Source organism: Bos taurus, chromosome 18, assembly GCF_002263795.3.
Source record: "Bos taurus isolate L1 Dominette 01449 registration number 42190680 breed Hereford chromosome 18, ARS-UCD2.0, whole genome shotgun sequence".
Taxonomy (NCBI): Eukaryota; Metazoa; Chordata; class Mammalia; order Artiodactyla; family Bovidae; genus Bos; species Bos taurus.
The window spans coordinates 16,970,026-16,997,858 of NC_037345.1; the positions used below are offsets into that span (position 1 = coordinate 16,970,026).

Genomic DNA, 27,833 nt, shown 5'->3' on the forward strand with positions numbered 1-27,833 from the left:
TTCTGTGTGAGCCACCTGCCCTTTCCAATCCAAACCCAGAATCCCCCAAAGGCCCTGTCATAAACGGAGAGGATCAGCTCTGAAGTCTCACTGTCTTGAAACGCTGGGGGAGCTGTCTCTCACTTCTTTGAGCTTACACCCCTTTCAGCTGAGAAATACACAGAAATGTAGCTTATTTCACTTTTTAAAAAGAGAAAAGGCCTATCACTGGGGAATACGATCTGTCCACTTAAGAATGGACAATGTCCATTCTTGAGAATTCTGAAAATGGAAACACGTCTTTAAACACAAACAAAAAAACCCAATCTACAAGAAAGAAAACCTAAGCTATCAAATTAATTTCAGACAAACATAGAATACTTGCTTCTCTACTCAGTGAGGTAGATAGCAACAGTTTCCCAGGTAGTGATTCCTGAATAGTAAATAAATTCATATAAGCATAAAACATTCAAAGTAAATGACTTGGCAAAATGAACTGAAAAAGATACTCTCACACACACAAAGAACCTAATTAGCATTCACTAGTAAGTGACCACTAGCAAAATCTGCTCTGTCTTCTTTGGCCTACAGAAAGTCTGGCTCTCCATCCTCTCTTCTGGGATTAAAACCAAATGGACCACAAATGAAGATTTGGTCTCTGGAAGACATTCCACCTGTATTTCACCAGCACTAAATTTACGGCTAGTTTTTAAAATAAAATACCATTTATAATACTCAGGGAGAGAGTGCACTTGCACTTGAAGCACAAACAACTGAAACAAATTTGTAAACACAAGACAATCTGGAAAAGGAAACAAATACCTAAGGAAGACTTCCTTCCGAAGAAATTCTTCTAATCGAGGTCCACTTCTTCCCAGAGGGTCATCAGGAACCATAAATATGTCCCCCACAAAGGTATACTGGAGCAATCTACAACAGGGAGAATAATTACAGTGTGGGAGAAAAAAGTAAATTAAAAGACTGCTTAACCGAATCCATCTGCAACGCAAGAGAGCCTGGTTCAATTCCTGAGTCGGGAAGACCCCTAGAGAAGGGATAGGCTGCCCATCCCTTCTTGGGGTGTTCTTCTATCAGTATTCCCTTCTGTCAGTATTCTTGGGCTTCCCTTGTGGCTCAGCTAGTGAAGCATCTGCCTGCAACGTGGGAGACCTGGGTTTGATCCCTGGGCTGGGAAGATCCCCTGGAGAAGGGAAAAGCTACCCACTCCAGTATTCTGGCCTGGAGAATTCCATGGACTGTATATGTATAGTGCATGGGGTCACAAAGAGCTGGACGTGACTGAGACTTTCACTTAACCACTAAAGCAAAGAAAACCAAACACACCCCAGTGAAACCACTTTCTCTTTTGGATACAAATACAACAGAGTAAGAAACTTTTACCTACTGGCCCTCTTATTTCTTACCAAGACTTTCAGATTTTTATCTGGGCTTGGGAAGCAGCTTCTTTTCCTAATATAATGTTCAATATAACTTTGAAAAACAAGATGGAAAGACTGTCACCTTAGGATACAATGGGTGCTCAACAAAGGTTTAATTTTTCAATAAATGAGCTCATGAGCAAACCTACTGATGTTCTTTTAAAAAAGGAATTAGTGTATGAAGAAATACTGAAGGTCAGTTGAATATGATTTATCAAGTCTAGAAAAATGTTTTAAAAAAAGTCCAAATGCCTGATTTGCTGCCTGGATCTTGGTTTCTGCCTTGCTTTATGACTTCTGAAGGCAATGGGCTGGTGTGTGACTGATTCTTCACTGCACTTAAACCTTCTATGCATACACAGATGAGTGTCTGATAAATACTGACAATGAGCTCAGGGCACAAATCCAACAGAAACATGTGCTAGAAGATTAATGGCTTGTTAACTGTGCCCAGAAGGTCAAAGACCAATTCTCACTTCAGCTATCACCAAAGTTTCTTAACAGCATATGGGTCAAATGCATATAGTAACTAACTTTCACCTGGGTATCATATTCTAAAACCCTCTAATGATTCAAAAAACATAAATATCAGACAAGAGGCAACCATGAAACCCCCTAGACAGGTAAGTATGTAGTTACACTGGTTATATACCAGTTATACACAATCTCAAGGTATGTCTTTTAGATTTCCGGCATTTATGACTCATCCCTGGCACTACCATAAGACTACTGGTTTTTGGTAAGTACTTGTCAGATGATGCTTGTTTACAGAAAGTCCTGGAAGCCTGTGCTCACTGATCTTAATGTAGCTGAACACACTCAGGGTGTCATCACAAACAGAAAACTTTGTTATTTTGGATATTCAATGTGCTTTCAATTCAGATGACTAAACTTTGATGGTAAAATGCTCAAGAAAAGTATCAGATATTAAAAACTAGAAATATTCTTTCCTTTCCCCAAAGTGAAAACCCAGTCAGCATACTGATTTTGGGACTATCCTCTTGCTGAAATCACAGCTGTTATCAAACTTAGCCTTCATATTTCACTGTTGAGTAAAGCCTGGGGGAGGCCCAATGACTTGCTCAAGTGTCCCTCGGCATCAGGCCATAGTCAAACTAGGTAGTCATTTCTGCTCCATCACACAGTTAACAGAGCTAACTGGACCACAAAGATACACCTCTTGCCAGGGGACACTGGTCTACAGAAGACACCTGTGGGCACCAGAGCACGTTCACACATCACTTGCTGGTGTTGCTGCTCTGTGCTCAGTCCTCCCGCTTCCTGACAGGGGCCAGCTACCCTGTGGATTGGAAGCACAGTCTTATGATACCTTTGGTCTCCTGAACTGCTTCCAAGGTGGACAAAAAACAAACAGTAAACAACAAAAAACATCTCTGACCAAAGACAAAGAAAAAAGTATTACCTTTTTGTAATTATTTCTCTCCAGGAGACTGACTCGGTCACAAATTCTCTGAAGTTATCATTTGTTACAATTATGCCACCAGTTTTGTCCGCTAAGTGTAGTAGAAACCTATGGTAATATAAGAGTGGTTAAAACAGGCAAGCAGGCAGCCCTGGTTCAGAGTAGCTTTACTATAAAAAACAAAAGCATTTCCTCTTCACAGAAAAATAAAACAATTTAACCAAGGCTGGGATGCAGAAAAGTTAAGCCCCTGTCAAGTGAACATCAACTTGAAATACTGAACACCTGAAATTACTAGAATGATTATAAATGAAGGCCTGGTTTTCATAAAATCTTTTTAAAAAATAATCTTAAGCATAATTTATACATTTTTCTAGACAAGTTGTATTATCAATAGAGTGGTAATATGATAATGCATGAGGACTAGAGAAGGAATGAATCAGAATTGATGCCTGTGAAATCACTATTCAGTTTTCAGTTGCTAAGCTATGGTACTTTGGTTCTAAGATTAGCCTTGCCACAGTCAGCCTTCCATTTTTTTTTTTAGCCTAATGCACATTTTCTGCCCTGACTTAAAGAGATGTCCAGAACTGCCATTAGGTTTAGTCCAAGTTATAGATCCATGCAAATGCAAATTATGAGAAGATATATGGTGATCATATGGGCTTCCCTGGTGGCTCAGAGGTTAAAGCGTCTACCTGCAATGTGGGAGACCTGGGTTCGATCCCTGGGTTGGGAAGATCCCCTGGAGAAGGAAATGGCAACCCATTCCAGTATGCCTTCCTGGAGAAGCCCATGGACGGAGGAGCTTGGTGGGCTACAGTCCACGGGGTCGCAAAGAGTCAGACACGACTGAGTGACTTCACTTTCACTTTTCACTTTCATATGGTGATCAAAAGTGTAACAAGTAAACATTACAGAGAATTCTATTTCATTATTCGAGATTATTCGTGTTCAAACCCTCTCAATGAGAGATCTGTGAGGACAATATGAGTTTCATCCCCTAGTCAGGATGACCACATTTGTCTGAGGCAATGCAGATAATGAAACAATAAAATAAGTGAAATCACTGAATTAAAGGTGCAAAACAACTGCTTTTATTATCAGTAGGGGGTACTTAAAAGGAGATCAAAAAAGCCTCATTAGTTTCAGAAATCTTAGGAACCTTGATAAGTAAATATGATTTAGCATGAGTATCTTAAATTATTTCTAATTGGCATGAACAGTGAGGAGTAATGTTTGTCCACAAGTATTAACGAAAATAGGCAGTAAAGCTTCTGGGCGTGTACTGTGAATCAGGACACATGTTCACATCCGCTAAAAACCCAGAGAGCCATATAAATTAAGTGAAAACATAGTTGACATACTTGTGTATGCATTCAAATTCTGTAGGTGTGAGAAGGAAGCTGCTGCGTTAAAACCATCTGAAGGCGCTTCGTGAGCCTGGCAGTCCAACCTGCCTTTTCACGTGAGCTCTCCAGGGTCCCTGCCCAGATCTCTGGAGCAAGGGTAGTCCCTCCACCCCAATCTCCCAATACTTTCTCACCTACGCCCCTACCCCCAGGTGCTTCCTCCTGCATTCTTTCATGCCATCTCGGATTCTCCCCAGATCTGCTCTCTCATACCAGCCTGGTGAAGGGCAAGGGGTTGTCAGTGAGGAGGCCCTTTGGACCTTTTGCTGAATGTCTGTTCACTCCAAGTTCTCTTCCCCTGCCAAGCTCCTCTTTTCATCTCTCACCCATCTGACCATCATTCACTACCTTGGGTTACAAGCTAAGCACTGTCTTCAACGTGAGGGAGCACTGTGGTAGAACAATGAGGCAAAAGCACCAGGGAGCTGTAAGTGCTGGAGGTCAGATGGAAAAAGGGTGAGGGCAGGAGAGTAAAGAGCAGGAGGCCAGCACTTCAGTTCCCAGACACTCGTCTCAGCACCTGCTCTCTGAGCAGTGTACCAACCTAAGAAACACAGCTTATTCCTTTAACATGAGGGGCAGCTGAGACCATCTTCTATTATATGGAAGAAATACTGAGGGCTCAGGCATCACAATGACAGACTAAGTCACCAGCCAGATATAACCAGGAGGAGACAGAGGAAGTGTAAAAAGCACTCTTGAGGCTGCCACACTAAGACAAGACAAACATTACTTCTAGGAAGTATTTAAAAAGACTACAACTCAATATGGGCTTTTTACTTACAGATTCTCAGCCATGTTTTATTAAAAAAGTTTTTTAACTCAATAGCTTCTTTGGTAATGTCCCTGAGTGTATTAGTATAACCTTAAAGACTATGAATGTTAAAATTCTCAAACTCGGGTCAAGCATGTCCTTTTAAGAAGTAGATTCAGGTGCCTGATGAACTGTCTGGTGGAGCAGGTGGCTGGCTCCTCACCACCCCACACCCACTTTAGAAAGGAAAACAGCCTTTCATACCTGTCATCATGAGAAGCAATTCTTTCTCCAAAGACCATCCGTGCAGGAGTTAAAGATAATATTCCAAGCTCCTGGAGCTGGGTTAAGAAGTGCTGTTCTGTTTATGGAATAAGTTGAATACACATTCAGAAAAAGGCTATCTACCCAGATGTTTGAATAAATGAAAGCATCCCAAATGTTTCACTTGGAGACTTGTGGGTAACTTTTTTTCTATTGACTCACAAAGATTGCATTTTATGAACTTACTGGGAAGGGGGGAAAATCAAGGAAGACATATTCCAAAACAAATGTAATGTAAAAATTGACTTTAGCTATTTTTTAAACTTAAAAATGTTCAACTTATCTGCTTTGTAAGAAGAATAAACCATAAACCTATACATAAAGGATCTTACTATTAAGAACTTTTTCTCCGCTACATTACAAGCAACAGAGGACAAAGAGAGTGAGGGCCAAGTCCCTGAGAGAGGGCAGGGGTTGGAATAGAAGAGGGATGCCAGAGAGGCAGACAGACTGTTCTGTCCTGATCACAAGAAAGGTCTGCTTGGTCCCTATTCCAAGAGTCTGTCAAATCTCCCTCTGATTGCTACCCTATCTAATCTCTTCTCTGTTATTGGTACAAATATTTACTGATTTTCATGGGAGTGGGTCATGACAGAGAATAAAAGAGGGCCAAAGCCACAAATGAGTAATAGGCAAAATAGCAGCTACAGGCTCAGGGTCTGAGATTCCCACTACTGCATTCCCTACGATGGTACTCACCACTGACTTAGGCTGAAATGTCCTAACACAGTGCTTTATGGCTCTAGAAATGCAAGCACATAAGGCTTACAAGACTCTTTCAGGGATCCTACTGCAAAATGACTGAAATGAGTAGTTCTGCCTCATTCTCAAGGACCCTCTGCTAGGACAAATACACTTCCCCTGAGGAGGGAAGTTGGGATACCTGGGAAGTGTCCTTTTACCATTTCTACCTCAACAGCGACTAAGTTGTATTACTTCCTGCTGAATGTGCTGGGTGGGTCCTGTTCTCACCCTTCCTCCTCCCAGTCTACCTTTATTTCCAGGTAGTCTGATGCATCAAGCTGCTTGGCACAGCCCTTTCACCAATCTTCCTATTAAGACCCAAGAAAAGAAAAACCTTAACTTTCTCTGGATATTTCAGGATCCACAATAAGTTCAAATCTTTCGTGTGTGGCCTGCAGGTCAGCCATGCAGTACCACACAGTGAACATAAATGACTTATATTAAGCTATTAAACAAACTGTTAAAAAGACATCCTATGGGAGGGTTCCAAATTTATCAAATGATCATTTTCAAAAATACTATTTAAAGAGGAAGAAACCTAGCCTCGTAGAAAGACATATTTAATCAACTTTTTAGAAAGTCAAAGAAAATTTTTGTGATATATAATGAAGACTAACATAACTTTTTATATAAACATCTATTAAACTTTCCATCCCTCCCCCAAGTATGTCTTATGCTATAAAACTCTCTTCAACTGATTTTTTTTTTAAACTGGATGCAACAAATTTAGTTTTGTTTTTAAAGCTGCTGCCTATGGCACATGGCACTATTCTAAGTAGTGTGTGTTGCAATTAAGAGCCAACTGATTACCTAATTATTAGTAACCTGGAAAAATCAGTTTGCCTCACCTGTGACATTAGGATCCCGCCTTGTTCTCCACTGTGGAACAAATACAGTGATGTTTCTGTTGCCGAGCTTCCAAAAATATTCAACCGCAATTGCAATTCCACGACAAGAAAAGAACTTTTTCAGACCATGGCTATATGAAAATAAGTAAAATTTATTTCAGTTGAAAGCATGTTTAAAGCATGTTAAGTTTTACCAGGATAAAGTGAAAAAGTAAAATCTACAAACAACAAAAACAATTAGGACAATATTTCCTTTAATAGTTTGCTGCTTTGCAAAGCCAAGAGAAACCACGACAGGAGATGTGACTCAATAGCTTTGTGATTTCGGTTTTATTTTATTTAGTTGATTTGAGTGTGCTTCTGTGGTAGAGGGCAGTTTGAGCTTCGGGGCTATACTTGTTTACTACACCTTTTATGTTTGGTTTTAGATGAAGAGCCCATTCTAGAGAGTCCTAGTCCACTGGCCTCCAAGAATCTTTGATGAATGTTAGAAGGAATTTGTGGCCGCAGCAGAAGCAGCTATGATCAGAACGATCCCATGACATGTTCTCACCACCACAGCTTCCAGGGGTTTCAAATACATCTGCCTCCATCCAGGAGGGCTGCATCCCCTCTCTGGACAACTGGGAAGCCAACTCAGTTTACAGCTTCCAGGAAACGAGCTGATGGCAAGGCTCACATGGAACTACCTGGGGGCCATGGCACGTGATTCTCGTGATGGAAGCAGACAGCAAGGGGAAAGTAATTAAATAAGGGACAGTACTGAACATGAGTGAGCGCCAGACATGCCGCACCACAGAACTGCCAACTCTAAGAGAGGGGCTGGAGCTACGTTCCATGTTTACCAGAACATGGTGGCCAGATCGGGCCCTTACTTTGTAACTCATGGTACAGAGGATTAAAAACTGTTTCCCCACCCCAAAACCAATTTCAAAACAAATGAAGAAAAATATTTTAAAATTATTCTCCAGCAGTTAAGGAAAAGCAGAGGTTTTAACCCTTTCAACTAGCCCCAGTGGTATGGTCCCCAGCTAAATCTACGTTTTCATGGAGCAAGAATGGGCTGGACCTGTAACAAGCATCTAACATCCAGAAGAGTGGCTCAGAAATGCCTCCTTTTAGAGGCTAAAACCCACTCTTCTCAGTCAATCATAAATCAGACTCCACAGGCATCAGCTCCACTCCAGGAAATGTACACAAGTAAACAAACCCATTCTTGATGAAATAACTTAGCAGTGGCTTGTTTATCTAAAAGCATTTAAATATGGCAGGAATGTAGCAATATGACACTTGTTACTGGAAAATCGGCTTGAGGCAGGTAGTTTTTGTACAGAGGGTCTTAGTCTTGAGAGACATGCACTAAAAAAGCTTATTAAGTGCCTTCTTAGCTAATTCATCAGACACAAATGTATATGAACTCTTTTTCCTCTTTTCCTTAAATGTTTCTGTTGACAGCAACAGCAGAAACTAAGTGGAAATAAAGTCTCAGTCCATTCCTTTGGGTCCTGGTGGTTCAGATGGTAAAGAATCTACCTGCAATGCAAGAGACCTGGGTTTAATCCCTGGGACAGGAAGATCCCTGGAGAAGGGATAGCTATCACTCCAGTATTCTTGCATGGAGAATTTCATGGACAGAGGAGTCTGGTGGGCTACAATCCACAGGGTCACGACGAGTTAGACACGATCAAGCGACTAAAGCTTTTCAAGAAAAGGAGGGAAATGACAGTAGATAAAATTCTACTGCCCTGGAACGCCTCCCAAGCTTAGAGGGGGAAAGTGGAATTTCTAGAAACATTAGCACGAAAACAAAATTCCAGGGGCTTCCCTGGTGGCTAAGTGGTAAAGAATCCACCTGACGAAGCAGAAGACACGGGTTTGATCACTGGTCTGGGAAGATCCCACAAGCCTAGGGGCAACTAGGCTCTTGACCCTGTGCTCTAGAGCCTGGAAGCCGCAACTACTGAGCCCATGTGCCAAAACTGTTGAAGCCTGTGTGCTCGAGAGCCTGTGCTCTACGCAACAAGAAAAGCTACCACGACGAGAAGCCTGCACACTGCAACTAGAGAGCAGCCCCTGCTGTCCACAGCTAGAGAAAAGCCTGCGCAGCAAAGCCTATCAGCACAGATTAAAAAATAAATGAAAAAAAAAAAAAAAATTCAAAGGGTTAGTTATCCTCAGTGATTAGAGCAAAACATTTTTAATACCCTGAAAAATTTCTAGAGCTGATTCAGGAATAAATAGCAGTTCAAACTTCTGGTAAAGAACATATGGACTAATTCAGAAGACAAAACAACAGAAATAAAATCAAGTAGAGCCAAATTATTGAATTTAAAATAATAAGGTCCCACTTTTATTTTCATATCATAATCAAGCAAAAAATGTGCTGTCTCCTAGCCTCTCTGTAATCACAGAAAAGCAACTTGCTGACAGGTAAACACAGACCAAATGTCTTTTTTGACTCAGAGACAAAGGGTACACATATAATAATACCTCTCTACCCTGGTGAAGGCCAAAGCTCTGGGGCTCCCAGATGCAAATAGAGAATTAACAGATATTAAGCCTGAGAAGCCAGATGTGCAGGCTCTCAAGGGAGATTTAAACTTCTGTTTCCATATACTTGGAGACAAGTTACACCATTGTGTTGTCTTCCTCTTCTGTATTGTAGCAGACACTCAACTAGAAAGAAAAGGATTCAAAGCAGAGAGGAGATGGGTGATAAATACCTGATAAAACAGATTAAAATGCAGGGCCATCACAGAGCCAGGCAGGGCAGTGTGTGGAAACAGAGAAAAACCCTTTCTGAGTTACCCAGGAAAGAGGAATTCTTTCCTGTAGCCTCCATTTAATAACAAGAGCCATGGAACCCTGATATATGACTACCATGAAAAAATGGTTACAATATATAGGCAAGTGAACGGACAAACCTCATCTACATGGAAAATGATCTATTCAGATAAGTCAGGTGCTCTTTGCTGAAGTTTCAGACTGACAGAGACCAAATGTTATCTGGCCACTGCGGTGATGTCTAGCCATACACCACATACAATTTCCATTTACTCATCGTTTGACTCATTCACGGTGACAAAGGGGAAAAACCAAGTAGAGATATGCATAATCAGCAGCATTAAATGGGGTATTTCGGAATTTCTCACGGTGTGTTAGAAACTGCAGACATCACACTGGCCTGGCAAATAAATGAGGCTTTGCAGAAACCCAGGGATGAGTGGGCTTGAGTGGCTTTAACAAAGGGTTCAAACCTATTGCTCAAATACTCAAGTTTGCTTTTTAACTACTTCCCCAACTAGCTGGGTCAAGCTAGTGAGGTTTACTCAGCAGTGCTTAAGCAACTCAGGAGTAATGTATCCAATGGCTCTAAGGTCTAAAAATTTAATCTCAACTTCTGTGGGAAGAGGTGGGGTGTACGATGGCTCGAGAACTGTATCATGGGTCAAAATTTTGTAGCTGCATAATCTTGGACAAGACTTTCAAGCCATTTCATGTTATGTATATTACAGATAATTTTTACCTCACAAAACTGGTGTAAAGGTTATGTTTTCAAAGATAAAGTCAGTACCTGATATATAACAAGTGTTTCAGTTTTAAGATTCCAAATATTTGTTGAAATGTAATCCAAATTGATTTACTACAGCAACTGGAAGACCAAGCTATAAATAGGTGGTGAAAAGTCATTTAAATAATCCTAATCTTCATTAAGTCTTTAATTCATTCATTCATTCAACACATTGTCACCGAGTGGTTACTATGTGCCAGGCACCATGGACCTTGGGGATAGTTCAGTGAGCCGAATACACATGAATCACTTTTATGGAATTTATAGTCTGTAATTCCCATTTAAACTGAAGCAGCTGATTTAGAATGATAATTTTTTTTCTGACTCAAAGAAATTGAGGTGAAATTCACACAATGTAAAATAATCATTTTAAAGTGAATTTAGTATATTCACAATGTTGTGTGACCATTTGTATCTTGTTCCAAAACATTTCCATCACTCCAAAAAAAAACCCCTGTACCCATTAAACAGTTTCTTCCCAGAATAAGAGTTAATTTTAATTACTGACATTTTGAGATCAATCTCCATCAAATTAAGTATAAGTCTGTCTGCCTAGGATAATATATCCTTTGTAAAAGAGTTGCTTTTAATTGAGACATCTATGAATTCAAAGTAAATTAAAATCCTCTCAATCAGCCTGTAGTTTCCCTTAGTGCACTAATCCAGTGGTTTTCAAAAGAAATGGCACTGTACTGAACGAGGTTAGGAATTATGTAACAGTGTTTTGGGGTGTCACAATGGCTTGGGGGCATTATGGGCAAAGTAGGAGGGACCAGATATGCAAAAACATCCTGTTCTGTACAGCCAGTGTGACTATAAATTTCAACAGTAACTCCTCTGAGAAGTACACTAGTTACTACAAAAAGGCTTTTTAAAAGTATCATTATCATTGTTCATTCTATCTTAATTTGCATTTCTTAGTCTTTGAACACCAATTTGGGAAATCTCTCCACATACAGAAAAATGAAAAAGGATTAATATTACTCATAATCGTGACCTAAATTTTATATCATCATTAGGCTCAAGAAATTGTAACAATGAGGAACTGCTGTAGGGCTTGGGCTGTGAGTAATTGAAATTGTACTTTACATTTTTACTTAGATAATGCCATACAGCTGTGGGCCATTTGCTGGGTTCCCCCCAAAAGAACTGCCAAAAGACAAAGTGAGATGGCAATAAACAGCATTATTTGGAAATGAAGACAACCAGATTACATATTTTTACTGCCTATATTCACTTTTACATGTGAAGTGCTGGCATTTTTTCTTATTTTTGAAAGCAAAGAACAGCACCATTCAAAAAATAAAAATCAAGAGAATCTTTATATTTAAAAAAAAGATACTAAAATATTAAAATATTTATAGATGGAAATGAGATATCTGAAAATTCCTTCAAAATGGGTGAAAGGCAGCAGGTGGGGCACAGATGAAACAAAGTGAAAGGACAGAACGAGACAGGCCTGAGCTGATAATCACTGAAGCTAGGAGACGGCACACGCGAATCTCAAATGAATGTGAATTCCAACATGTGTGGAATTCATCATATCATCTTCTTGTGAATTTCTCTGAAAATTGTAACAAAAAATAACAAGTATGTAATAAATGCATAATTTAATAATAGTTTTCAATTCATTTTTCAATTTTATCAAGTATTCCTGAAAAATCAGGGGATTAATTGATGTTTTAGAACTCCTAGGAAAGAGGTCATACAAGCATCCAGCAATTCAGGAAAGTACATATGACCCTTAAACAACACAAGTTTGAACACAGGGTCCACTTAAACATGGACCTTTTTTCAAGAGTAAATACTACAGTACTAAAAGATACAGAACAGCTTTATGGAGGGCTGACAATAAAGTTAATTCTGACCATGCAGGGGGTCAACGGCTCCCAACCCCACATCATTAGAGGGCCAACTGTATTTCAACTTCTCCTTCATTCCATGTCCAGGTGCCCCTTTTCTTGAATTGCAGCTACTTAAAATGCTAATCCCTTGGACTACAAAAAGATCCAACCAGTCCATCCTAAAGGAGATCAGTCCTGAGTGTTCATTCGAAGGACTGATGTTGAAGCTGAAACTCCAATACTTTGACCACCTGATGTGAAGAGCTGACTCATTTGAAAAGACCCTGATGCTGGGAGAGATTGAAGGTGGGGGAGAAGGGAACGACAGAGTATGAGATGGTTGAATGGCATCACCAACTCAATAGACATGAGCTTGAGTAAGCTCCAGGAGTTGGTGATGGACAGGGAGGCCTGGCGTGCTGTGGTTCGTGGGGTCACAAAGAGTCAGACACGACTGAGCGACTGAACTGAACTGAACTAAAGACATCTTCAAAATCAGTAGAGTGACTGGTTTTGAAAACCAGAGAGAGATTTTTACCTAGCAGTTGTTGAAACAGCATGATAAAGATGTCCTTTATCTCAGGGCAAAAACTTGTATCAAGTGAAACCAAGCAGGCTGAAACCCATCTGAGGTCAAACAGCTGGTTCCCAGTGGGCGGAAACTCTGACTCTGACCCCTACATTCTCCTTATATCAAACTGCCCCTTAGAGTTCTAAGACAGGCTAAATAGAAATGATCATTTAACTTCTTTAACTATACAAACTTTCAGTAAGAGCAGAGGCCCATAAAGAAACACAAACTGAAGAATTCCTTTGAAAGGAAACTGCTGTCACTCTTATCAACAAAAGTATAACAGAAGTACATCATGCCTATTATCACTGCACATTCTAGGGTAAAGACCTGGCATGTTGTACAGAAAAAGAAAAAGAAATCTCATTTTTGTTTTAAGCTTCATCCTTGTATTCAGAACCCAGTGGTGTTAAGACAGCATTAAGAACCTGAGGATTTAAGTCTCTATACTGCTTATCACTGGGAAATGCAATGTGAAAAGCCAAATTTTCTATCATTCCCTGTCCTCAGAAATATAGGCTCAGCAGAGTGAAGAAAGAGTCTACAATGCCAGAGAATGGGGTCAACTACACACAGGATAGTTCCTATAAACACTGCAATTCTGAGACACGGCTAAGAGCCCTATTGAAAGCTATAATTTGAAGAGAGTGGACTTACGTAATCGCAACATTGCTTCCATCTATAACAATGTGCTTCAAATCCGTCCTCCCTGGTTCATTTTTTAATTCCAGCTTGTAGGGCACTTTCAGAGTATCTCGAAATCTTTGAACCCCCGTAACTGAGCAATCAATATGCTCAGAAGGTCCCGCCAACCTAGCATCAGTAACTGAAGGTAACAGCTGGGAGAGCGGCATCGGTGGAGAAAGGGGTGGACAGCCGGGCTTAGACTGAGGAGAGCTACAACACCTGGAGCGGTTTTCACAGGCAGACTTCATACTATTTGGAAGCAAAGGTTCTGCTTGCTGCTGCAAACCATTTTCAGGAAAAACCGGAATTCTGGGCTGGTGACTTGAAGCTCCTCTTGAAACAAAACTGACAACTTCTTTGGGACTTGAAGGGACAACAGCGGGTACAGGGCCATCGGTCTCAAGGTCTATGTTACAAATGTAGTTCTGATTTGAACTCCAGATTTCTTGTTTCTGTTCTACTGGCACTGTTCTGAAAGTATTAATTTTGCAATTTGAGGTACATGGTTTTGATTCAACTCTGAATGGTAACTGAGAAAAATTTTCCACCATATTTTGCTGTGTGTGAGTTTGTGTTTTCTTTGGAGTGGAATCTGCTGTAAGCTCATTTATGCTGCTACAGACACCTTTATTTTTGGTTCTGCTGGTCTCTGGATACACAGTACCAGGTGAAAGTTCTCTGTCTCCTTGGAATCTTTTATTTTCTTTTTCAATTTCCTCCAAGAGTAATAACGGTTCAGTAGATGGCCCATACTCCCTAATGACCTTTTCAACAATTTCTTGGGAATAGCCCATGGTTTTAAAAAAGTTCACGAGAATGTTGTACTCCATTTCCTCAGTAGTGTCTTTTACGTCTGGACTTAAATTTTCGGCCTCAGTAGAAGAATCAGAGACGTCAATGATTACACTTCCAGCTAATGTCTTACCATCATGTAGAAGCTCTCCCTCTTCAACATTTTCCAAAGAAAACTGTTTCTTGGTATGCCTTTCTTCAGAATCAGAAAACCTCCTCTTGTGACAAACTCTGTCTTTGGAAAGTGCCTCTTCATCTGGGGTTACACCATTTATTGGAACAAAAAGTACATCTTGTGAACTAGAAAAGACTGTGTCCATTTGTTTTGTGAGCTCAGAAACGGGAGTCCCCGCTTTATTTCTTGCATCTTCCTGCAAAACAATTTCATCTCTGGAAATAGTCAGCCCTGTGGCAGCATTCTGTGTAAACTCTGCTTGTGCAGAATCTCTAATTTCAACAACATCATCATCTCCTGTTTCAAATAGATTCTCCTCACCTTGGGTGAGTGCCAAGAGTTCTTTTTTCAAGGAAGTGGGTAAAATTAACAAATCCATTGTGTAACTGTCTGCACGGGCTTCAACGAATTGTTTAAATTCCCTTTTTACCTCTGATTCTTTCTGGCTGTTGGGTAGGTTCTCATTATTCTCAAAGAGCTTTACAAACTGCTGAATGTGACTCCGAGCCATGACCACAGCTTCGGCACTTCCCCTGATGCCAAGGAGACCGATGTCGAGAATGCAGAGATCGGCACAGGTGTCCTGAATCAAGCTCTTCAGAAACAGGCTCTGTGCCCCAACAAAAATGCAGTGCATGGCCTTGGGATAACATTCTCTTTCTTCTAGTTCAGGTTCACAGATTCCTTTAATATATTCCTGTAAAGAGAAGATAAGAAATTAGATCAATTTATAAAACCACTTTACAGCACATATTATGTTACATACAAAATACAAATACCAAACCTTACAAAAGTCAAAAGCCTGCTAATATCTTTGAAAAAAATACCATGTTTTTAAAATAAAAGATATAAGCTGTTTAATTGTTTTCAGAGGAACTGAAAACTCTGCATTTAAGCGTAAAAGGCAGGTATTTGTAACATTTTCAATAGTGTATCTTGCAATGCAATCTTTAGGAGTTTGCCCAGCTGCACAGTTGATAATGACCAAGACTGGATTTATTTACGCCTATAAAGAATAAACATCTTTGCTTGCTACAAGCTGTCATTTATTACTACTATGACATAATTCAGAAAGGAGTTAAGTCAAAGGATTTACTCTAAAACAAACCTTGGCTTTTTCTTTGCGACTATTGTTTCCAGATAAAACAGACTGATTTTTGAAGGCATTTAAAACAAGATCAGTTTAACAACAAAAATTTTTCTAGCTGGCTGGAACAATGTATATACCCTATGTAATTTTATGTCTGTTTTCTGTCATTATTAGATGTAGATCTAAATATAAAGAACCAGAGAATGCTGACTAGTACCACCATTCTCAGATATAAAGCTATAGTTTCTAGTGAAATCTGGTACTGAAAGAGGCCTGTACGAGGTAAGAAAGGGAACTGGATTCTTGAGCAATTTGGTTGCCAGTGGAGGGAGAAGTGTGAATCAAGTAAACATGTGAGCCCTCAGACCCACAGTGGAACACAGTTGTTAGTAACTTGGGCACTGGAGTCAGTTCCCAGGCTCAAATTGCAGCCATACAACTGGTGACCTTGCTCAAGTTACCTAACCCCTCTCAGCCTGGTTTCTGCAACTATGAAAGAAAGAGAGAGAGAGAGACTAGTGCAATTTCAGAGGTCTGTGAAGAAATTCAATTTAATAATGAATGTAAAGTTCTAACAACAGGGTGTCATAAGTGCTTTCCAAACAGTAAAAACACTGTTACTTTAAATTACCAGTGAAAGCTTTCTGGACAGACAGCCTGGGGATACCCAATCTAAACTTTAAACTAAAATTAGATTGGTGTTATCCAAAATGATGCCATTTAAAAGTTCAATCTATGTAGTTATGAGGCTTTACAAACCGGCACCTACCATGTATACGTGTTACCACGGCCACATAACTTCTCCTATAATTTATATACAAATGTGTACATATTCCATGCTTAAACAATTAGAATACAAAATTCCTGATGAGGAGATGAAACATAAGGAATACAAGGGAAACAACAAGGGGAAAAGCTCGACCCAAGTAGTATAATGTTCAGTCGTGAGTTCTGTACTTCCTTAGGCTCCTTTGGATAAGCCTGGAATATTTGTGGGCTTGTTAGTAAAGAATAAAAATAGCTGATGCTGGACAGAGGAGCCTTAAAAAAAAAAAAGAACAATTTATTAGAGCTACTTTTGTGAGAGCTGGACTATAAAGAAAGCTGAGTGCTGAAGTATTGATGCTTTTGAAGTGTGGCGCTGGAGAAGATTCTTGAGAGTCCCTTGGACTGCAAGGAGATCAAACCAGTCCATCCTAAAGGAGATCAGTCCTGAATATTCATTGGAAGGACTGATGCTGAAGCTGAAGCTCCACTACTTTGGCTACCTGATGTGAAGAGCTGACTCCTTGGAAAAGACTCTGATGCTGGGAAAGATTGAAGGCGGGAGGAGAAGGGGACGACAGAAGATGAGATGGTTGGATGGCATGACCGACTCAATGGACATGAGTTTGAGTAAACCCCGGGAGTTGGCGATGGACAGGGAGGCCTGGCGTCCTGAAGTCCATGAGGTTGCAAGGAGTCGGACACAACTAAGTGACTGAACTGACTTTTGTACCATGGTAATTGTGTTAAACACAAAATACAGTTATCAACTGTCCTTTTTCCCTAGATGTACAAGCAGTGTTAAATATTAATGTGAGCGTCTTTTTAAGATTTCCAAATGGGCAACATTTTACTATCACTTGTTTGAACTTATGTTGCACGTAGACTGTGGTCTGAAGTTTTTATTTTGAAATTGCAAAGATAACTTTATTTTGAAATTGCAGAGGAAGTTGTAAAGATAGTACATACAAGTTCTGTGTACTCTTTACCCAGTTTTCTCCAATTATTACATAATACATATTAATAACTGCAGTACAAAATCAAAACCAGGACATTTACATTTATACAGTGAGTGCATATAGTTCTATGCCATTTTATCACAAGTATTGCTGTTCAGTCACTCAGTTATGTCTGACTCTTTGCAATCCCATAGACTGCAGCACGCCAGGCTTCCCTGTCCTTCACTATCTCCCAGAGTTTGCTCAAACTCATGTCCATTGAGTCAGTGACGTCATTTAACCATCTCATCCCCTGTCATCACCTTCTCCTCCTGCCTTTAACCTTTCCCAGCATCAGGGTTTTTCCCCCTATTGGGTCAGCTCTTCACATCAGGTGGCCAAAGTATTGGAGCTTCAGCTTCAGCATCAGTCCTTCCAATGAATATTTGAGACTGACTTCCTTTAGGTTTGATCTCCTTGCAGTCCAAGGGACTGTCAAGAGTCTTCTCCAACACCACAGTTTGAAAGCATCAATTCTTTGGCACTCAGCCGTCTTTATGGTCCAACTCTCATATCCATACACGACTAGTAGAAAAACCATAGCTTTGACTATACGGACCTTTGTCAGCTAAGTAATGTCTCTGCTTTTTAATCCACTGTCTAGGTTTGTCACAGCTTTTCCTCCAAGGAATAAGCGTCTTTTAATTCACAAGTATAGATTTCATGAAAACACCACTTCAATCAAGATACAGAATTATCACTACAAAGATTTCCTTCATGTTATCCTTTCATAATCACACTTTACTGTACTTCCATCTACTATCCCTACCCTTGGCAACCATTAATCTGTGATTTTGAGAACGTTATATAAAGACTTACACCATATGTGACTTTTGAGACTGGCTTTTTTCACTCAATGTAACACTTTAAAATCCATCCAAGTTGGTGCATGTACCACCAGTTCATTTCTTGTTACCACTGAGTACTACTCTACAACATGGATTATTTACTTGGTTGCATCGAGTCTCAGCCGTGGGACATGGGATCGTCATGTCACGTGGGATCTTTTGCTTCAGGCGGCACACAGACTCTTCTAGTTGGCGTATGCAGGGCTTAGCTGCTCTGTTGACCTCCCCTGCATTGCAAGGCAGATTCTTAACTAACGGACCACCAGGGAAGTCCTCTTAACTAGTTTTCTAATCATCTGTCTATTGAGGGACATTTCAGTTACTCCTATTTGGGGCTATTACAAATAAAGATGCTCTGAACAATCATGTACAGGTTTTAATGTGGACCTACATTTTCATTTCTCTGAAATAACGCCCAGGAGTGCAACTGTTGGGTGGTATGGTAAGTACATGTTTAGTTTTACAAGGAACTGCCAAAGTATGTTCCAGAACGACTAAACCATTTTATGTTCCTATTAGCAATGTATAAAAGATCCACTTTCTCTGCATCCTTCCCAGAATTTGATATTGCCACTAGCTTTTGTTTTAAAAATGCTAGTAAGAGTTTTTCCCATGTAGTTCAGTTAGTAAAGAATCTGCCTGCAACGCAGGCAAGCTGGGTTCGATCCCTGGATCGGGAAGATTCCCTTGAGGAGGGCATGGCAACCCACTCCAGTATTCTCACCTGGAGAATCCCATGGACAGAGGAGCCTGGCAGTCTACAGTCCATGGGGTCCCAAAGAGTCGGACACAACTTAGCAACTAGACCAAACCAGTAAGAGTGCAGTGTATCTCATCATGGTCTTTGCCATTTCCCTAGTGGCAAGTGATGTTGAACATTTTGCATATTCTGTTTACCATCTATAGTCCCTCTTGGGTGAAGTGTTTGCTCATTTCTTTTAGTTCACTTTCTAAAAATGGACTGTGTAGATTTTACTATTGAACTTTGAAAGTTCTTCATGTATTCTAGACATGAATATTTTGTGAAGTACGAGGCTGGCATTTTTCTCTCCTATAGCTTGTGTTTCATCCTCTTAACAGGATCTTTTGTGACGGGAAACATTTTTCATATTAATGAAGTCCGTTTATTGGTTTTTTCCATTACCAAGCCTTAGGTCCCAAAGACTTCTTGTGTGTTAGCATCTGAAAGTTTTACATTTAAATCCAGAATCCATTTAGAGTTAATTTTAGTATCAAATGCAAGGTTTAAGCCAAGGTTCATGTTTTTGGTTGTGGATATCTAGCTGCTCTAGCATCATTTCCTGAGAAGACTATCTTTTCTCTGTTAAGTTGCTTTTGTGTGTTCGTCAAATATCAGCTGGCCATACTTGTGTGGGGCTATTTCTGGGTTCCCAATTCTGTTCCATCAACTTATGAATTTATCCCTTCACCAACATCGCACCAATACCACACAGTATCAACTACTGTAATTATACAATGTCTTCAAATTGGGTAGTGACTGCTCCCACATTTTTCTTCTTTTAAAAGTTATTTTCAGCTATTCTACTTCCTTTGCCTTTCCATATCAAATTTTAACTTAATCTTATTTAGCAATTATGTTCAATTTGCACTTTGAGGATAAATTACATCTGTAGACTCTTGCATGAACATGCTGTCTCTTCATTTCTCTAGATCTTTGCTTTCTTTCATCAGTGTTTCATAGTTTTGAGCATACAAGTCCTATACATGTTTTGTGAGGTTTACACCCAAGCTTTTCATGTTTTTGAGTAACTGAACATGGCACTGCATTTTAATTTTGGTTGCTATGTGTTCACTGCTAATAAACAGGACCATATATCCTGTGACCCTGCTGATCCGATTTCTAATTCCAGGAGTTTTCTATATTCCCTGGGGTTTTCCAGTTAGACAGTTACATCATTTAGATTTTTTTTTTTTTCTCATCTATATGCCTTTTACTTTCCTACCTTGCTGTCCTAGCTAGAACTTTCAGCGCTGTGCCAAAGAGCAGTAATGAGAGGTGGCGTGCTTCTTTTGATCACAATCTATAAAGAAAACATGCAGTCTTTCACCACTAAGTTAGATTTTTGTACATATTCTTTATCATATTAAGGACTGTTGCTGTTCAGTTGCTAAGTTGTGTCTGACACTCTTTGATCCCATGGACTGCAGCACACCAGGCTTCCCTGTCCTTCACTGTCTTCCAGTTTGCATAAATTCACGTCCATTGAGCTGGTGATGCCATTTAACCATTTCATTCTCTGCCGTCCTCTTCTCCTTTTGCCTTCAATCTTTCCTATAGTCAGGGTCTTTTCCAATGTCAGCTCTTTGAAGCAGGTGGCCAAAATACTGGAGCTTCAGCATCAGACCTTCCAATGAGAATTCAGGGTTGATTTCCTTTAGGATTGACTGATTTGATCTCCTTGCAGTCCAAGGGACTCTCAAGAGTCTTCTCCAGCACCACAATTCAAAAGTGTCAATTCTTCGGCACTCAGCCTTCTTTATGGTGTTCCGTACGCGACTACTGGAAAAACCACAGCTTTGACTAGAGGGACTTGTGTTGGCAAAGTGATGTCCCTGCTTTTTAAAACACTGTCTACATTTGTCATAGCTTTCCTTCCAACGATCAAGTGCCTTTTAATTCCATGGCTGTAGTCACCATCCACAGTGATTTTGGAGCCTAAGAAAGTAAAATCTGTCACTATTTGTACTTTTCACCCCATCTATTTGCCATGAAGTGCTGGGACCAGATGGTATCATCTTATTTTTCTGAATGTTGAGTTTTAAACCAGTTTTTTCACTCTCCTCTTTTGCCCTCATCAGGAGGCACTTCAGTTTCTCTTCACTTTCTGCCATTAGAGTAGTACCATCTGCATATGCGAGGTTGCTGATATTTCTCCCAGCAATAGTGATTCCACCTTGTGGTTCATCCAGCCCAGCATGTTGTGTGATATACTCTGCATAGAAGTTAAATAAGCAGGGTAATAATTACAGCTTTGTTGTATATCTTTCCCAATTTGGAACCAGTCAGTTGTTCCATGTAGGGTTCTAACTGTTGCTTCTTGACCTGCATCAAGTTTCAAAGGAGGCAGGTAAGGTGATCTGGGATTCCATCTCTTTCAGAATTTTCTACAGTTTGTTGTGATACACAGAGTCAAAAACTTTAGGGGAGTCAATGAAGCAGATGTTTCTCTGCAATTCCCTTGCTTTCTCTATGATCCAGCGAATGTTGGTAATTTGATCTCTGACTCCTCTGCCTTTTCTAAATCCAGCCTATACATCTGGAAGTTCTCAGTTCATGTATTGTTGAAGCCTAGCTTGAAGGATTTTGAGCATAACCTTACTAGCATGCGAAGTGAGCGCAACTCTACAATAGAACATTCTTTGGCATTGCCCTTCTTTGGGATTGGAATGAAAACTGTCCTTTTCCATTTCTGTGGCCACTGCTGAGTTTTCCAAATTTGCTGGTATGTTGAGTGCAGCAATTTAACAGAATCTTTTTGGATTAGAAATAGCTCATCTGGAATTCCATTATCTCCACTAGCTTTGTTTGTAATTATGCTTCCTAAGGCCCTCTTGATGTCATACTCCAGGTCTGGCTCTATCTGACCAACCACACCATCATGGTTATCCTAGTCATTAAGACCTTTCTTGTACAGTTTCTCTGTGTATTCTTGCCACCTCTTCTTTTTCTTGGGGACAGTTTTAGTCATCACCTCCTGTATAATGCTACAAACCTCTGTCCATAGTTCTCAGGCACTCTGTCTACTAGACCTAATCCGTTGAATCTATTCATCACCTCCACTGTATAATCTGTGGTGCCATCTGCTCCTGGGCAGCAGATTGGTCCTAAAGCAGCGAGCGGCAGTGAAGAGGTGAGGTGCCCTCTGCTGCTGGGGAGCAGAATGGCCCAAGGTGGCCAGCAGCAGTTGTGGGGCTGGGGAGCCCTCTGCTCCTGGGCGTCCTCCAATATTGGCTCCAGCCTTCTCAGGATCCCTTCCCAGCGACTCCAGCAGGGCCTCTGCCTCGGCCCCTAGGTGGCACACTGACCAACACTGAATGGCCAGTGAAGGTTTACACACTCAATAAGGCAGTGGGACAACCAGTGTGCCAGGCATGCCATCTAGCTACGTGGAGTAGCTAAAAGGCATGTCCCTGCTAGTCAGGGCCTGATAAAACGTGGTCCACTGGAGAAGGAAATGGCAACCACTTCAGTATTCTTGCCTTAAAACCCTATGAAGAGCATGAAAAGGCAAAAAGATACGACACTGAAAGATGAACTCCCCAGGTTGGTAGGTGTCCAATATGCTACTGGACGAACCTGCTGGGGAAGAGCAAGAAAACAGCTCCAAAAACAATTAAGAGGCTGAGCCAAAGCGATGACAATGCCCAGCTGTGGATGTGTTTGGTGGTGAAAGTAAAAGTTTGATGTAAAGAACCTAGAATGTTAGGTCCATGAATCAAGGTAAATTGGAAGTGGTCAAACAGAATACGGCAAGAGTGAACATCAATATTTTATGAATCAGTGAACTAAAATGGACAGGAATGAGCAAATTTAATTCAGATAACTATTATATCTATTACTGTGCATAAGAATCACTTAGAAGAAATGAACTAACTCTTATAATCAACAAAAGAGTCCAAAATCCAGTTCCTGGATGCAATCTCAAAAACAACAGAATGATCTCAGTTCATTTCCAATGGAAACCATTCAACATCACAGTAATCCAAGTCTATCCCCTAACCAGTAATGCCAAAGAAGCTGAAGTTGAACAATTCTCTGAGACCTACAAGACCTCCTAGATCTAGCACCAAAAAAAAAAGATATCCTTTTCATCATGGAGGACTGGAATACAAAAGTAGGAAGTCAAGAGACACCTGGAATAACAGGCATATTTGGCCTTGGAGTTACAAAATGAAGCAGGTCAAAGGCTAACAGTTTTGCCAACAGAACGCACCGGTCATAGCAAACACCCTCTTCCAATAACACAAGAGACGATTCTACACATGGACATCACCAGATGATCAATACCAAAATCAGACTGATTATATTTTTTGCAGCCAAAGATGGAGAAGCTCTATACAGTCAGCAAAAATAAGACCTGGAGTTGATTGTGGCTCAGATTATCAGCTCCCTATTGCAAAATTTAGGCTCAAATTGAAGAAGTAGGGAATACCACTAGGCCATTCAGGTATGGCCTAAATCAAATCCCTTATGATTATTCGGTGGAGGTAACAAATAGATTCAAGGGACTAGACGTGGTAGACAGAGTGCTGAAGAATTATGGATGGAGGTTTGTACCACTGTACAGGAGGTGGTGACTAAAACCATCCCAAGAAAAAGAAATGCAAGAAGGTCAAGTGGTTTTCTAAGGAGGCCTTACAAATAGTTGAGAAAAGAAGAAAAGTGAAAGGCAAAGGAGAAAGGGAAAGATATACTCAATTGAATGCAGAGTTCCAGAGAATAGCAAAAAGAGATAAAAAAAGACTTCCGTGAACAAAGCAAAGAAATAGAGGGAAACAATAGAATGGGAAAGACTAGAGATCTCTTCAAGAAAACTGGAGATACTCAGGAAACAGTTCATGCAAAGATCAGCACGATAAAGGACAGAAATACGGCAAGGACCTGAGAAAGGCAAAAGACATTAAGAAAAGGTGGCAAGAATACACAGAAGAAACTGTACAAAAAAGATCTTAACGAACCAGATAACCACAATGGTGTGATCACTCACCTAGAGCCAGACATCCTGGAATGTGAAGTCAAGTGGGCCTTAGGAAGCCTCACAAAGAACAAAGCTCATGGAGATGATGGAATTCCAGCTGAGCTATTTCTAATCCCAAAAGATGATGCTGTTAATGTGCTGCACTCAATATATCAAAAAATTTGGAAAACTCCGCAGTGGCCACAGGACTAGAAAAGGTCAGCTTTCATTCAAATCCCAAAGAAGGACAATGCCAAAGATTGTTCAAACTACCGCACAACTGTGCTCATTCCACATGCTAGAAGGTAATGCTCAAAATCCTTCAAGCTAGGCTTCAACAATACATGAACCAAGAACTTCCAGATGTACGAGTTGGATTTAGAAAAGGCAGGGTAAGCAGATCAAACTCCCAATACCACTGGATCACAGAAAAAGCAAGGAAATTCCAAACAAAATCTACTTTCGCCTCACTGACTATGCTACAGTCTTTGACTCTGTGGATTGCAACAAACTGTGGAAAATTCTGAAAGAGATGGGAATACCAAACCACCTTACCTGCCTCCTGAGAAACCTGTATGCAGGTCAAAAAGCAACAGTTAGAACTGGACATGGAACAATGAATTCATTCAAAATCGAGAGGAGTACATCAAGACTGTATATTGTCACCCTGCTTACTTAACTTCTATGTAGATACATCATGCAAATGCAGGACTGAATGAAGCACAAACTGGAATCAAGATTGCTGGGAGAAAGATCAACAACCTCAGATACAGAGATGATACCACATTAATGGTAGAAAGTGAGGAGGAACTAAAGAGCCTCTTGATGAAGGTAAAAGATGAGTGTGCAAAAGCTGGCTTAAAACTCAACATTCAAAAAACTAGGTCATGTCATCTAGTCCCATCACTTCATGGCAAACATATTGGGGAAAAGAGAAAACAGTAACAGCTTTCATTTTCTTGGGCTCCAAAATGACTGCCAACAGTGACTGCAGCCACAAAATTAAAAGACGCTTGTTCCTTGGAAGAAAAGCTATGACAAACCTGGTGGCTTCCCTGGTAGCTCAGTGGGTAAAGCGTCTGCCTGCCATGTGGGAGACCCAGGTTCAATCTCTGGGTCGGGAAGTTTCCCTGGAGAAGGAAATGGCAAGCCACTCCACTACTTTTGCCTGGAAAATTCCATGGACAGAGGAGCCTGGTAAACTACAGTCCATGGGATTGCAAATAGTCGCACACGACTGAGCAACTTCTCTTGACAAACTTAGATAGTGTATTAAAAAGCAGAGACATCACTCTGCCAACAAAGACCTGTGTAGTCAAAGCTATGGTTTTTCCAGTAGTCATGTACAGATTTGAGAGCTGGACTGTAAGGAAGGTTGAGTGCCAAGGAACTGATGCCTTTGAATTGTGGTGCTGGAGAATACTCTCGACAGTCCCTTGGACAGCAAGGTGACCAAACCAGTCAATCCCAAAGAAAATCAACCCTGAATATTTACAGGAAAGACTGATGCTGAAGCTGAAGCTCTAATACTATGGACACCTGATGCGAAGAGATGACTCATTGGAAAAGATCCTGATTCTGGGAAAGACTGAGTGCAAGAGGAGAAGGGAGTGACAGAAGATGAAATGGTTGGTTGGCATCACCAACTCAATGGATATGAGTTTGAGCAAACTCAGGGAGACAGTGAAGGACAGAGAAGCCTTGTGTGCCGCAGTTCATGGGGTTGCAAAAAGTCAGACATCACTTAGCAACTGAACAGCTACTGTATAATCATAAAGGATTTGTTTTAGGCTGAGTGGCCTAGTAGCTTTCACCACTTTCTTCAATTTAAGCCTGAATTTTGCAGTAAGGAGCTGATGAGCTGAGCCACAGTCAGCTCCATGTCTTGTTTTAGCTGACTGTATAAAACTTTTTCATCTTTGGCTACAAAGAACATAATCAATCTGATTTCAGTACTGACTATTTGGTGATGGTGAAGTCATCTCTAAAAGGATCTCCTGTGTTGCTGGGAAAGGGTTTTTGCTACAACCAATGTGTTCTCTTGACAAAACTCTGTTAGCTTTTGCCCTGCTGCATTTTGTACTCCAAGGCCTGGTATCTCTTGACTTCCTATTTTTGCATTCCAATTCCCTATGATATGAAAAGGACATCTTTTTTTAGTGTTAGTTCTAGGAGGTCTTGTAGGTATTTATAGAACTAGTCAACTTCAGCTTCCTCGGCATTAGTGGTTGGGGAATAGACTTGGATTACTGTGATGAATGGTTTGCCTTAGAAATGAACCGAGATTATTCTGTCACTTTTGAGATTTGTACCCAAGTACTGCATTTTGGACTCTCCTGTTGACTAGGTAGGCTACTCCTTTTCTGCTAAGGGATTCTTGCCCACAGTAGTAGATATAATGGTATCCTATATTCCTACTTGGCTATGAGTATGAACATGAAACTCAAGTGTTGAAACTTGTTAAATGCTTTACTAAATGCACCAATGTAATCATGTCCTGATTTACTTTTTCAGCCTGTTAGCATGATAGATTGCATTAACTGATTTTTCAATACTGAACCAGCCTTGCATCATGGGATAATCACCATTGGGTCACTGATGTATAATTCTTTTGTAGGTTGATGGATTCTGCTTGCTATTATTTTGTACCACCTTTGTTTGGGTATTGAGAAAACACAGACTGCAAATGAATATAGGAGTCTTCACTCCCCTTGTATTTTCTGCACAAGATTGCATAGAGTTGATGTTAACTCTTAAAAACACCTTGCAGATTTCTCTGCTACAACTTGGGCCCAGTAATGTTTTTTATGAGAATTTTTATATTACTAATTCAATTTCCCTAATAGCTGTAAGTCTATTCAAATGATCTATTATCATATTGGGTAAGTTATGGTAGTTTATACTTTTTTAGGAATTGGCTGATTTCATCTAAGTTGTCAAATTTATGCATGTAAAGTTATAGGATTTCCTTATCTCTGATGTTTGCAGGGACTGTAGTTGACATTTTGCTATCAGTAATTTACGTCTTCTTCGGTATTGCTGAAGTCTGTCAGTTTCATTGATTTTTCCCCCAAGAACAAGCTTGTTATTTAATCAAGTTTATCTATTATTTTCAACTTCATTGATCTCCACTCTTTATTTCATTCCATTTGCTTACTTTGGGTTTATTCTACTCATCTTTTTCCAGTTCCTAGAGGTGAAAGTTAAGATTACTGATTTGAGACTTTTCTTCTTTTCTAATCATGTGTTGTATTTCCTTCATCATTGCTTTAGCTACACAGACCTTGTTTCCATAGTGCAGTGGTTATCACATTTGCCTCACATGAAAGGTCCCCGGTTTGAAACTGGGTGGAAACAGACTTTCTCTTTGGGATTCCCTGGTGGCTCAGAAGGTACAGAATCTGCCTGCAATGCAGGAGACCTGGGTTTGATCCCTGGGTTGGGAAGATCCTCTGGAGAAGGGAGTGGCTACCCCCTCCAGTAATCTGGACTGGAGAATTCCATGGACAGAGGAACCTGGCAGGCTACAATCCATGGGGTCGCAAAGCATGGGACACGACTGACCGACTTTCACTTTAGCTACCTCTCACAAATTTTGATATATATTATTTTCATTTTCTCTTCAGTTCAATGTATTTTAAAATTTCTCTTCAAATTATTCAATATTTGCTGCTGCTGCTAAGTCACTTCAGTCGTGTCCGACTCTGTGCAACCCCATGGACTGCAGCCCACCAGGCTCCTCCGTCCATGGGATTTCCAGGCAAGAGTACTGGAGTGGGGTGCCATTGCCTTCTCCATATCCAATATTTAGAGGTCTGTTATTGAGTTTTTAAGTATCTGGATATTTTCTCATTATCTTTCTGTTATTCT

At 40.3% G+C, this 27,833-nt stretch overlaps 1 protein-coding gene across 2 annotated transcripts in view; it reads right to left on the minus strand.

Moving 5' to 3' along the window:
• Positions 1-27,833, minus strand: part of N4BP1 (NEDD4 binding protein 1) — a 57,801-nt gene that overhangs the window by 6,336 nt on the left and 23,632 nt on the right. For both annotated transcript variants that reach the window (XM_059876886.1, NM_001191433.1), the window contains 5 exon segments: positions 13,567-15,260; positions 6,924-7,054; positions 5,272-5,368; positions 2,842-2,949; positions 802-909 (listed from right to left, as the gene is read on the minus strand). In XM_059876886.1, the coding sequence (XP_059732869.1) occupies positions 802-909; positions 2,842-2,949; positions 5,272-5,368; positions 6,924-7,054; positions 13,567-15,260 (2,138 nt within the window).